The sequence below is a fragment of the Crocodylus siamensis genome, chromosome 1, assembly GCF_052110815.1.
Source record: "Crocodylus siamensis isolate JL-2025a chromosome 1, ASM5211081v1, whole genome shotgun sequence".
In the NCBI taxonomy this organism is placed as follows: domain Eukaryota; kingdom Metazoa; phylum Chordata; order Crocodylia; family Crocodylidae; genus Crocodylus; species Crocodylus siamensis.
The window spans coordinates 229,313,216-229,326,969 of NC_143395.1; the positions used below are offsets into that span (position 1 = coordinate 229,313,216).

Here is a 13,754-nt window from a genome sequence, read left to right on the forward strand (position 1 = left end):
TACTGGGTCCTGCCCACCAGGCTGCAGGGACAGCTCCTTGCCTGGAGCTGGTCCAGCTCTATTGTAAACCCCATGCCCCTCTGTGGGTGCAGAAATCTCGTGACCCCAATTGCTGATGTTGTGATGCCGTTTGAGGTCATGACCCACTGTTTGGGAACTGCTGCTTTAAAGGATCTCACAGCACCTCAGCACTAGAAGAGAGCTGCCTCAGCTCCCTTCTGAATGCTCATGCACCACCCACTCCCCTGACCTGCAAAGACTTTAGGTCTCAGCTTGCCTTAGAGTTTCAAGGTCCAGCAACAGGAGCTAGCCCTTAACATTACTGGGCGTTTATAGCATCATGCTGCACAATTTTTGCTCATTTTGGGAACAGGTAAGAATATGCTTGTGCAGCAGTAGCAAACATAATCTGGAAATGTTTTCTCACTACATTCATAGGGCATGTGTAGACAAAACGGGGGCCCTAAATTGAAGCAGTGGGTTTTTAACACCGCTTCAATTTAGGGCCTTTTAAACCCCCGTGCCGTGCACACATCCGACTTACCTGCCTCTCCAGCAGTGGGGAGGGGAAGGTGAGCTGCTGGTGGGTGGAGCAGCCCCTGGGCTGCGGGAGCAGGGGGACGGTGTTCCCCTTCACAGCAGTGGCAGCCCCCCACCAGGGGGCACCCACCCGCAGGCACCCAGCATGGGTGGTTTGGCGGGGGGGGGCACCACAGAGGGAAGCACCGGGCCCCCACACAGCTCACGTAGGCAGGCTCCAGGGGGGGAAAAAAGAAAGATCAGGCTCGCCGATTTTATTTCCCTCTCTTTCGCAAAGCCTGCCTTCCCAGGCTGCTGTCAGGCTACCTACATGGGCTTCCTGCAGAGCCCCTGAGCTGCATGGAGCCCCGTGCTTCACTCTGCGGCTGTAGGGGCATCAAATTAAAACTCTTCAGAGGTGTTTTAGTTTGCTGCGCCCCAAGTCATTTACGGCACATTATGCTGCTGAATTTCCTACAGTGGCTGGAATTAATGCGCAATACGCCACTGACGTGTGCAAACACTGACACCATTAAAGCGGTACAAAAGCATTTAGCCCACTTTAAAGTGTTGTGCACACATCTACACATAGCCATAGATTCATAGATTGTAAGGGGCTGGAAGGGACCTCAGAAGATCATTGGGTCCAGCCCCTTGCACCAGGTAGGAAAAATGACAGGTGGGGACAGGTGACCTCAGCAAGGTGACTGTCCCGTCTCCTAAGTGTTGGGGCCACTGGTTTTCCTTATACTTCTTAATTGAATGCTAGGAATGTTTTACCTATCAATAAAAACACATGTTCAGGTATAGAATATTAACATATGGTATTCCCATCCCAACTCACTTCTAGTATAGCGTGGCATTAGTAGGGCAGTTGTACCTCAAACTGTACAAAATCTCAGATCCCTGTCACAGTTCACTTTGTAAGTACGCATTCTGGGAATGGAGAATTATACTGTATTCCTATTTTAGCCAGTCTCAACCCTTCTGTTCCTCCAAATGATGCAAGTTTAAGTTGTTCTTTAGATGACTGACTACCTAATCTGTGGACAGGTACATACTAGATTTTTAGTCATCTAAGGACACTTATGTACAGTGTAAGACATTAATAGGGAAAAAGGCATTTTAAGAATCTAGCTTGCTGTGTACCAAGGATGGCCTACGAACATCTCTAAAGCCATTTTGAGTTGCTCAGTGGAAGATGGGTTTGGGCCTAAGTTAGTAGCCAAACTCCCCTCATTGCAGGAATGGCTTGAATGGAAATGTGCACAAATACTGTGTAAAGCACAATGAAGAGAAGGAGAAACAAGAACAAGAATGGAAATTTTAGCTTTTACCCAAGAAAGGTGTTCCCTTCTCAGTAATTAGCACGGAACATGGAGCATTTATACCTTTACGTTTAGAGTTACATCTTAATTGGACAGCTTCCAAGTTAAAACTGAGACATAAAGGATGCTAACATCCTACTTGGAACCTGCCCTACAAAGGCACCAGTGACAAAACCAAAGCTTCAGATGGTTCCAAAAATTCCATGCAACTTGCCCCATTTGAATTTTCCGGAGGTTTTTCAGAATGCTCTTTCCTTGATGTTTTCAGGAAAATTTTACAACATAGGTGACCAGAGAGGACATGGAGAAGATCATTGCCAATTTGTGGACTCGTTTCTAGATGGAAGGACAGGACAGCAAGTTCTGCCAGAACAGCTACCAGTCAGAGATGGTAAGTTCTGAGGAACATAGCTGTAGCAAATTCATAACTGCACGTGCCCCACTCCAGCTAACACGAGGCCTGGTTGTCTCCAGTTGATGGTGTGAGAGCCAACACACAGCCTAAATGAGACAAGGTAAAGAATCCTAACTTGCTTGATTCAAACTATCTTTTGCAATGGGGAAAGTGCTGTTCCAGCCTATCCAGCTTATTTGGATGTAAGATGGTTTAGTAGCAGGAAAGCCTTGGAGTAATTGCTGCTTGACAAATGCTTAGTTCAAGGGAGAGAAACCGTGTCTGATCAAAGGGCTGGGGGCCAGGCACCCCCATGGTGTAGTCCTAACACCGAATTCTGTCTTAAACCTCACTTGCATAGCAGGGCTAGACATGGCAATGTAGTGCAAATTATTACAAGAGACTTATTTTGAAAAATGAGCGGTATGCTGCTGAGGGAGACTGCAACAGGAGAAAAAACACACACTCACATTTAAGGCTTTCCAGGTTTTTCAGGGTGAGTTGTATGCATTCAAAATCTATAAAGACACCATAGCATTAAGTTTACAAGCTGTTATGAAGAATTATGTTCACATTGATATGGTTGTTTTTCGAGTACTATAAATCAGTGGAGTTATCAATGACATGCCTTTCTTTTGGGAAAATGAAAAGCAAACTAGAAAGGAAAAGTTATTGGTGGAAGAAAACAATTCATGGTGCTCTAACTCCATATCTGCTGCAACTTAAACTGGATACCCTGAATCTTGAAGCAACCAAGTCTAAAGAAACAAGCATGGAATTAGGTTCTCAAGCTGCATTTTGATCTCATCTCTGAAGTCAAGATGCAGCCAAGCTACATAACTTCTCTCCACTGATTTATCTGTAAAATGTTGGTAATCCATATTTACCAGTACCTGCTTCACAACATGTTGAGGGTAAGGTCTTGTTACTACAAGAGTTGTACCATTTTAATTACACTACTATAATAATTATAACTGCACCATACCACATCTATCTATATATATATATATATATATTAGAGGTTCACCAATACATTGGTCCAATACCAGATCAGTACCAATATCAAGAAAACTGGCTGTATCAGATATTGGCCCGATGGGGCCGATTGTGTGGCCAAAAAATGCCCATGTTGTGTGTAGCCACAATGCAGTACACAGGCAGTGGGGAGCATTGAGAGCTGCTTCCAGCTGGTAAGTCCAGTATGGTGGCAGGGAAGGGGCATGGGGGGCAGATCAACGCCCCCCACGGTGAGGGAGGGCAGAGCCGTGGCTCAAGGCAGGGTGGGGATGGCTCCCGCTGCTGTTTGCGCCACAGGAGGGCACAGGGGGGTGCCCCCTCAGATCTGCATGGGGCGAAGCAGGCTGCAGCTGGGGTTGTGCAGGGCTCCTTTCAGCAGGGGCTGGTCTCAGCGTGGGCACTGGCAGCGCTGGGTGGATGCTGCATCCACCCCAAATTTTGCCACCACTGCTCCCACCAACCTCCCAGTGCAGACCCAGCTCAACACCTCGCCTCCACCCACGCACCAGGAAGAGCTGGGGTGGTCGGCGGCAGCAGTGGCACTGGGACTGGAGACAATTTGAGGTGGATGCAGCATGTTCCCAGTGCTGCCAGTGCCTGCTCTGAACCCAGCCTGCACCGAGAAAAACCTTGCGCATCCCCAGCTTCAACCTGCCCCGCACCGCACAGACCTGGAGGGTACATGCACCCCCATGCTCTCCTGGTGTGCAAGCAGTGGTGGGAGCTGTCTCCCCCCTACCAAGCCACAGCTCCAACCCCCACTACCTCCTCCCTCACTGTGGGGGATGTTGATCTGCCCCCCGCCCCCACATCCCTTCCTGCCCCTCTCCCTTTCCACCACACTGGACTTACCAGCTGGAGGCAGCTGTATCGGACCAGTATTGGCCAATACGTCTCCTTAAATATCAGCTATTGGCATCGGTCCCAAAAATCTCTATCAGTACCCCCCATATCTATCTATCTATCTATTTTTAATATAAAATATACTGGGGCTTTGTATGGCACTTTATATATAGCCTCCAGGCTTGGTGTGGTTTCCCTTCAGCTTTCCTGAGACCAGGTTAGTAAACAATCTAAGAAGTGATCACATAAACTTTTTTAAAAGAAAGTTCCCCACCCTGTTCCTGTCATTTTTATAAAGTAACAGTATAATCTTGCACTGTTTCATAGTTTCCTAGTTAGTAGGGTTGGAAAGGACCTGAGCAGATCATCAAGTCCGACCCCCTGCCATGGCAGGAAAGATTACTGGGGTCAAACGACCCCAGCCAGGTGATTGTCTAGCCTTGTCTTAAAGACCCCCAGGGTAGGAGCCACCACCACCTCGCTTGGAAGTTGGTTCCAGATCCTAGCTGCCCTGACTGTGAAGTAGCGCCTCCTGATATCTAATCTGAATCTACCCTCTGCCAGCTTGTGACCATTATTTCTACTCACTCCTGGTAGCGCTTGGGGGAACAGGGACTCCCCCAGTGCCTGCTGGTCCCCTCTGACTAATTTGTAACAGGCCACTAGATCCCCCCTCAGCCTTCTCTTGTGGAGGCTGAACAGGTTCAGGTCCCGTAGCCTCTCCTCATAGGGCCTGCCCTGCTGCCCCCTGATCATACAAGTGGCCCTCCTCTGGACCCTCTCCATGCTGCCCACATCCCTTTTGAAGTGCGGTGCCCAGAACTGGACGCAGTACTCCAACTGCGGCCTGACCAGTGCTGCAAAGGAGAAGTATAACCTTCTTGGACCTGCTTGAGATGCATCTGTGGATGCATCACAAGGTACGGTTGGCCTGGTTCCTGACTGCATCCCCACACTGCCAGTCCATGTTCATGTTGGCATCAGTGATGCCTCCAAGATCCTTTTCTGCCTCTGCACTGACGAGAAGGGAGTTCCCCAGCCTGTAGGTATGGTGCTGGTTCTTCCTCCCGGTGCATCACCTTGCACTTGTCAGTGCTGAAACCCATCCTGTTCTCATCCGCCCACCCCTGTAACCTGTCTAGGTCCGATTGCAGCCTATTCCACCCGTCTAGCGTGCCCACATCCCCCCCCACATCTTAGTGTATTCAGCAAATTTGAACAGGGTGGTTTTTACCCCCTCATCCAAGTCACTGATGACGATGTTGAACAGTGCAGGCCTGAGGACTGAGCCCTGGGGGACCCCACTGCCCACATCCCTCCAGCTCGAAAATGACCCGTCCACCACCACCCTCTGGGTGCGGCCCTCCAGCCAGTTGGCGACCCAATTGACTGTGTGGGTGTCGACACCACAGTCCCCCAGTTTCTTAATGAGAACGGAGTGAGATACTGTGTATGAAAATAAGTAAGTTTGACTTCAGATTGGCATTGCTAAGTACTGTTGCATATAAACTTGGCGAATGCTCCAGTATTTGGGCTTAACTGTTTACCCCCAAGCTTTTAAGCCTTCATCGTGGTTACATATATGGAAGTTTCGACAAGACAAGTGGGGTCTACCTGTCACTGAAATCTGTTTTATTGCAAACTAAGTGATAATGATAAACAACTGGAGGAAGAAACTGGAAATTGGCCCATTGCTGTTCTGTTCCTCCCGTCTTTGCTCGGCTGGTTGGACTCCATTCCACCCACATTATGTACGTGCTCTTCCTGAAGTGCAGTAGAGGTCTGGTGCAATTCATAGGAGGTAGGAAGGACAAACTGAAAAATTTTCTGAATTTTCCAAATACACGGAGCATTTTGATTTGGGTCTACTCTGGTCAGATACTCTCCAAGCCAATGAACCAATATTCCGTTACCTTAAAACTACCGTCTGCATTGAGCCGTCTTCCACTTTTGTTTTTATTAGGCTTTTTCAGAGCAGTTCGCCAGGAGCCTGTGAAGTTTGGTGAAATAGGGGGTCAGACACATATTAACTATGTTCATTGGTATGAGTGCGGAACTTCAATACCTGGAAAATGGTAGATGCTGCATGAACTTGATCATGAAAAATTCCCATCATTCGACCCACCTGCCTTCCCCGAAACAAGCTCAGAGATGGAAGAGTTTATGATATTCCTGTCATTTAAACAAGTTTGCTAACATGTAAAAGTTCGTAAAAATCTAATGACAATACTGCATTGTGTAATAGCCTAGGCTGCTTACTGTATTTATCCAGTTTTACAAATTTGTTTTAGGTTAAAACAAGGTAAGGATATGTTGTAGGATAATGTCTGGGGAAGCTGGCTCCCTGTTCTTGGTATCGCAAGGTACGGTTTATATGGTATTTTAAAAGATTCGGTGTGTATATTATTTATCACAATGTTGTAATGAATGTTCTGAGGCACAATTGTGGCAAAGTTGACCAGGAAACTGCAATATGCATTAATTTTATATAGTCACTGTTTTTATCATAATATATCGTGCCATATGCTTCTTGTCCAGGTACTTCTGGAGTCTTGGGCTATGTCCCCACTCTACTTAAACTGTAGATTAAAAAGCCAAACAAACAGTAAAGGACACAAGCGCAGCCTGTAGCAGTCTATGCAGCCTATTGCCAAATACATAATGTTAGAAACTCTGCCTGTTTGTATTGGTTAGGAACATTGGTTTATAGTCTAGCTGCATCCAAGTTAAAATAGAAGCTGATCCAGATTCAAGTCCCTCTCCATGGTATGCTAACTGGCAGTATTTTTTCTTCATACAAGCGTATGTACTTGGGAAACAGGATTAAAACCGGCTTGCTGTTGGAAGTGATTTACATAAAAGGTAGTGTTTTCTGAATTTCAAACCAACTGTCTTACAAGCCAAATGGATAGCACAACAGGATTCTGCAAGATCATGTGTGAAGTGGGGACAGGACTTCCCTGAATCATATTTATATACCATTTCCTAGCCAGTCCTAGCATAATCAGGTTCTCTCTATAAGAAGATAGAGACAGGCTTTGAAGAACTGTTTGATATTAGGGGACAAAGGGAAAATAGCAATAAATGAATTTTTAAAACTGCTTTTACAGTATTTTGATTTAAAACTCACCTGCCACTTCTTCCCCTCCCAACAAAGCTATCTGTTGTATTGCTTGAACATTTATGAACGAAATAAAGAGATGTAGTTTTTTTAAGTAAGGTGTTTATTCATTACATTAAAAATGTATTGACGGTATGAACAGGAACACCAAGGAAATAATAGAAGTCATTTATAGAAAATGCCTTAAAGTACATTGCAGGTACACTGTACTCCTAATAAAGTATTTTTTAATCATGTAAAGTTTTACTTTGAGTCATTTTCTTCTTGGTGTTGTGTACCGGTGCAAAATGAGTGCTGGAGAAGAAGAACCACCAAAATGACAGCTTACATTGCAAGCTTCCTTGCATTGTGAAACTGTCTGTACCCTGTTCTATAGTGAAAAAAAAAAAGTTGGATGTGTTTTCCTGCAAACACACCAACTGTTTTTATATGGATACCTGGTGCACTAAGAATTGGACTGTGGCCAACCAAGACTAGTAACTGTCAGGGTTAGGAAGGTGCCTTAGGGATGAGACATTTACCTCTAATGGATTAATGGGGCTGTACTAGAAGAGAAGACTCGAAGTACTTCCTAAGTGCATTGCTGCCTCCCCACCATACTGAGATGAACAGAAATCAGGCTGGATGTGCAGGTCACATCCTAGTGCTATTATTTGATTCTTTTCAAAGAGTTTGGACATTTTAATACCACCTTACCACACATTTTTTAATAAGGAAGTAGCTGGCTCCGGTCAAACAGTTTATAGTACTGTGTCAGTTGTGCATTACACCCAAATCCTCACACAATTTCCATTCTTTTCTCAGGACTAGCCTTAGCCTTTCCATCGATTAGCACTGGCTATGCAGTATGGTTTCTAGGAATACTTTAACCAAGCAAAGTGGTTTTGCCCTTTGCCATGTTTTGCTCTGTGTGGTCTGCTTCGGGTTTCATAACAGTCATGGATTTGGGGTTTGGGTTTACTTTTCTTTTTGGCTCAGTATGATGCTACCAGCACTGCTGTCCAAGTTTTTCTGAGTGGCAAAAGGTTTGTGTAAACTATTTCTTGTTAAGGATTCCAAGCCAAATACCTCAAAAAGATTCCTATCAAGTCACTGAAGCTTTGTTGTTTTTTAAATCAGAATACAAGTTAAAAAAAACCTCACTCCTATGTCAGTTTCATGGGTTCCTTAAAGTATCTGTTCACTTTTCTTACTATAGCACTAAAAAGAAAAACTACTGTGATTTGGCAATCTGGCAACTGTAGGCATTGAAAAATGGCTCTGAAACTGATCAGTACAAAAAACAGCCTACCTTTGTAATAACTTTCCCACCATGCAGACTGGGTGACAAATCTAGCAGTTCACCCAAAGCCTATACAACAAATAGGTTCTGGTTTTGGGTTTTTTTGTTTGTTTGTTTTTTTAAGAACAGTTGATAGAGTAGATCTCTTTAACTAGACAGATATAAAAAGGTATAAACAAGTAAGTGTGCTCACACCATCTTATCCAGAGTGCTTAATTAAAACCAGTCAAGCAGTGGATTCAATCTTTTTTATTAGCTTTCAATGTGAATGTTACAATTTATACATAATATCTAGCTTTAAGTCCAGAATGGATCTAATTTAGTACATTATATTATTAGTAAAAACAAGCCAAGTAAGTGGGCTAAATTTCCAACTAGCATTTTAATATCCTTCAGACAAGGCAAGCTAGAATGTTAAACACTTTACAAACATTTAGGTAGTGTTTCCAAAACCCCAAATTAAACTAGGAAGCCAATACAATTTAAAGCAGAAAAGGATTCATTTGGTCTTTTGTCCCAGCAAATTATTTCACTTATTGAACAGCAACACTGATGTAAAGATTTCTCTCTGCCTTCTCACTGTTTTGAAACTTTAGTACCAATTAAAAGTATTGGAGTCTGTTAAGATGGAATAGTATCTAGCAGCTGCTTGTATGTACCTGTGGAATTCAGCAGCTGAGCTTCTTTATCGATAGCCAGGTCCTGGTTGGGCGTAGCCCTGACTAAAGGGTGGACGGTTGCGTGCATAAGGGTTGGGCCCACTTGGAGGGGGAGTCATGGTGGTTCCTGGGGGTGGTGTAAACCCTGGCCTTGGCTGATAAGCACCTGGCTGGCTTGGAGCCATTCCAGGTTGAGAGGCAGGGGACACACTGTAATTAGCAGGCTGAGAGGCTTGTGTAGTATAGTTCTGTGCTGCGTAGCTGCCGGCCTGGTACTGCTGAGGAGCTTGAGCAGACAGTTGCTGCGGTTGCCCAGGAAAGCCAGGAGCTGGAGCCTGCGGTGCCTGCTGGCTGTATCCTTGGAACTGCTGCGCTGGCTGAGGACCAGTCTGCTGACTGTAGCCCGCTGGGAAGTCAAACACAGTAGCAGTACATTGAGGTGACAACAAAGCACACTCACTTTCAGAAGTGCTTATTTTCTTATGAAACAAAGACACATGAGCCACAATAAGTACAATATGTTACCCCAAGGTTTGATATATGTGCAACACAAACACACACAACCAGACAATAAACTGCAGTTTTCTTTCCTTCATATAAGCACAAGCTTGTTGGTGCACTAAAAATTCTCCAGCAACAGTAAACAGCTTTTTACTTAAAGGCAAAAGCTTCAGTTTGGTCTTAAGTTGCTTTCCCAGAGCTAACTTAATTGGAAGAGGAAGGAGAAGGGGTGAGGAAGGAGAGGGGGCAAGGCCTCTTATATTTTCACATATTACACTGAAAAATCAAAGTATCATTTGGGACAGGTTTTAGCTTTGTTTCTTTCAACAAACAGATTTCAAGCCACTGCCAAGCTACTTGCATTACTGGTTTGTTTTTAAGAGAAAATTATGTATTCACAAGCCCATTTCTGGTTTAGTTTACAGCTTGAAGTAGTCATTACCAAGACAAAGTTTGCAGAGTTAAACAAATAAGTAATCTCACTGCAAAAGAGCAAGCGGACACAGCTGCTGCCTGCTTCATCTTAACGTGTCCCAAACAATTCTGTGTTTGCCTGCAAGAAAACTAGCTTCCATGGGAATTTCTCGGACTGGAGATTTTAAACACAAATCTTGCTATAACATGAGAGCTACTTTTATCTCTATCATGAAACACACCTGCAGCTATTTCCACTGAAACCTCTCCATTGACTGGAATCCTGTCAGCATTAAACACCAGACACACAAAAGTTATTAAAAATGCACAGCCCTAAAGAGAAAGACTAAGGATTGAAGAATGCATTGGAGTAAATTTTGAACTCACCTTGAAATTGGGATCAAAATTTACTCATGAAACAAACCTTTCGAAGGTTCCTTTATCATTGGCATGACCAAAAGTCAGCACCACAGCAAAGCACACGTGCCAGAGGAGAGGGGTGGGAACAACCCACTGTTGGGGCAAAGAGGGAGTGGGATGAGTGTTCAAAGAAAGCCCACTCCCCTCTGAAGACAACACAGGGCAAGGAATGAAGACTATGGTAAAACACAGGTACAGCTCCTGAATGGCAGCAGTCAAAGATGATCTACAAGGAGGTGCCCTGCCTGAGTACTCTAATCTAAGCACAAAAAAGTTACCTGAACTTTTAGAATACATTTCACTGCAACCTGAGAGGTTGTTGTTTAATTCCTGCTTTTAGTTTGAGAAGTTGGAACTCTCACAATATGCCAAACCTTCATAAAACATCTTCCAGCAGATTACTGGATGAAGTCTGCTATTATTACTATTGGAAGTGAGTAAAACTAACTTGGAAGCTAGAATCCCCACTCAGTTCTCACGCCTGGAAAGTGTGAGACGGGCCCTCCTACTACCTTTGTTGAAATAAGGTTTCAGGAAGTCTGTCACTGTCTTCAAAACCATAAATATTGGGGTGGGTAATCTGCAGAGAACAAGAAACTGTTAGAGCAGTCAGCCATGGCTTAGCACTTTGCTAAGCGCAGGGATAAAGGTTGGCACACAGAGAATGACCTAAGGGTCTGAAACTTTCCAGGACTCAGACTCTCATCCAAACCATGTTATGAGATTTGTTCACCAGTTCTGCAAAGCTGAAAAATCTATCTTTGAATATAATTAAGCTGGTTCAAAGTAGTGCATTTGCCTGCACAATCCTCAAAAAGAGCAACAGCTTCACTTTGTAGGTTAGCTCTGCTCTGTGCCTGTTCTGCCAAGTACTCCAAGTAAAAACACCTAGAACACTTACTTGATTTTCTAACAATTTCCTGTAAATTTGAGACAATTAGAGACTCAGGATGATTTGCTTGCTGGTGCTCAGGAAAGCCTTTTCAGTAAAGTTACAGGATCAGAACAGTTCAACTGATGACTGTAACAATCAGTGGCTGGACACACTGAATTAATAAAATATGATTATTTACAGCTAGGTATCATCTCAGATGGATAGCCAAAGTTCTCTCTCAGTGAACTGTAAGACTGAAGTAGTACGTCTAATTTATAGCCCTTCAGGAGCCTGGGAGAAGATGGCATGACTGTTTATCCATGTTCCCCCACTTACCAGGCAGCACAAGGCCACACTACCAGAACACAAAGTTCTGCTGTCAGATAAATACTCAAGGAAAAAGAGAGAGCTCTCATTCAAGTTGATTCCTACAACTCTCCAAAAGCAGCCTCTGACATCAGTTTCTTTAGGGACCACATTTTAGTTACAAAGAGTTATCTGAGGAATATTCCAGTGTTTAAGCCAAATGTAAGCTAATGGAAAAGCCTCACTATGTAAGTCCAATTAATGTAAAGAGATTTGGGGCCTTTGCCTACAATTTCCTGGGCAGGTGAGAAGTTCTAATCACTTGCTAAAGGCAGGAAAGAACTAATTTTCATTTTCCACCCCCAAGCTGATTTAATACTTGCTTTTTGAAGATTTCCCCCTCCCCATATATGGTTCTTTCAATTGCCGATTTATTTTGTCTTCCTTTGTAGCAATGCATTCTGTTAGGTGACCATGCAAAGTGTTCTGTAACTAGCATTTCAGTTCGACTGTCTTCTAAGGCTCAATCTCCATAAACTGCACATGCAGTTATGACTGGGACATGCATAGTGATAAATTAAGGGCAACATCTTTCAAAAGGAACTGTTGAGTGTTATCAGGTCAATGGAAGTTAAAGGTGCTCAGCACACTGGGTGGCCAAACAAGTACAGAAGAACTGAAGCTAATATTAGGCACTAAGGAAAACCTCATTCCATACATACAGAACAATCTGAGATCGCAGTCAGCTGCTTACCTGGATACTGCATATTATACTGCTGCGGAGGCTGAGCCTGTGGCTGCTGAGCAGGATAACCACCCTGTTGGTATTGTTGATACATCTGGCCTATGAATTAAAAAAGTTGTTAGCTGAAGTTCATAGTATGACCTACATCCTTAAAAAAGCAAGGCTGGAGGACAGACCAGTAATTTATGCCCCGCAAGACGGTCATTACCTCTTACATCTTTAAAAACCCATCAACAAAACATACGGCAGAATATCTCTACCTGGGGGTTAGTTACAAGATGTTCTCACTGAAAGACCTTTCTGTCTGATAAAAGGAGCAAATGGAACTGAAGTTCATTTAACCTTCTGCAACATCCTGTTTAACACAGCTTTTTTTTTTTTTTATAGCAGTGTGGGCTTTGGAGACTTCCTGGATGATAGGGCAGTTACTCTGTCTGCTTCAATTAACACTAGTTTGAGTACCAGCTCATGGTCTCTTTCAATTATATTTGAAAAATCAAAAAGTAGTGTTTGCTTTTGGAATATTGTTTGCAGGCTGAAGGAGTGAAGATCTTTGCTCAAGAACTGTTGCCCTTTCACTTTTTCAGAGAATATCCCAGAAGGTACTTACCTTAATTGTAAATACCACTGCAGGGTGTAAACAGAACAAACAAGAAACCAAAAATACTTTTTATAACTGCTTCAAAACCTGTAGTATAAAAAGAAGTACTTGAAAGGCAAACATGTCCACTCCTTGTCTGTCTGCACTGGATGGCTACATTTTTTTCTGTGCTTAATATATTAAGTAGAGTGGTACATTATTCATTCTAACCTCATTTTCCAGACATCTCTTAAGCACGCTTGGCTTGTTATAAGAAAAGTTTGCCAAGAAGCCCAGGAGTACACGCCCTTACAAAAGAAAAGTAGACACTCAAATTCAGGAGCTCCATTTTAAGTCCTAAATTCAAGATTTGACTGTTTTTCTTACGTTAGCTTTACACTTTAAATGTCTATTTCTTTTTATTTGTTATTGAGCACTTATTTTGCTTTTGTTGTGTGCCCTATTAGGCTTGATGCTTCTACTTTTCAAGTCTGTCTTCCACTGTACAAACACTATCCAAAGAATAAACAAAGTCATGGCTGCCAAACCTAATGTCTGGCTCATCTGTGGCCAACTGCATTATGAAAGTAAAGTGCTGCTGTCCTTTCACTGCTGTTATAAATATCAGGAAAATACTTTTTAAAAGAAGCAAAATTCTCACTGTGCCTTCTTAGATATGGAAAAGGGTAAGATTAGGTCAAGATTTAAAGTTACATGAATCTGCTGCAAGTTTCTTCAGCTCTCGCCAACA

The 13,754-nt window shown here is 43.5% G+C and overlaps 2 protein-coding genes across 22 annotated transcripts in view; one reads left to right on the forward strand and one right to left on the reverse strand.

Annotated features, from left to right (window-relative positions):
- ABI3BP (ABI family member 3 binding protein) overlaps window positions 1–7,462 on the forward strand; it is a 283,667-nt gene extending 276,205 nt beyond the window's left edge. For all 18 annotated transcript variants that reach the window (XM_090058607.1, XM_090058684.1, XM_090058655.1 and 15 more), the window contains 2 exons: window positions 2,116–2,238; window positions 6,065–7,462. In XM_090058607.1, the coding sequence (XP_089914733.1) occupies window positions 2,116–2,238; window positions 6,065–6,180 (239 nt within the window). In that variant the 3' untranslated portion in view covers window positions 6,181–7,462. The remainder of the gene's footprint in view (window positions 1–2,115; window positions 2,239–6,064) is intronic.
- A 1,276-nt stretch (window positions 7,463–8,738) lies between these two features.
- The window catches only part of TFG (trafficking from ER to golgi regulator), a 33,047-nt gene continuing 28,031 nt past the window's right edge, over window positions 8,739–13,754 (reverse strand). For all 4 annotated transcript variants that reach the window (XM_090058763.1, XM_090058743.1, XM_090058753.1 and 1 more), the window contains exons 8-9: window positions 12,433–12,522; window positions 8,739–9,569 (exon numbers count right to left, since the gene is read on the reverse strand). In XM_090058763.1, the coding sequence (XP_089914889.1) occupies window positions 9,190–9,569; window positions 12,433–12,522 (470 nt within the window). In that variant the 3' untranslated portion in view covers window positions 8,739–9,189. The remainder of the gene's footprint in view (window positions 9,570–12,432; window positions 12,523–13,754) is intronic.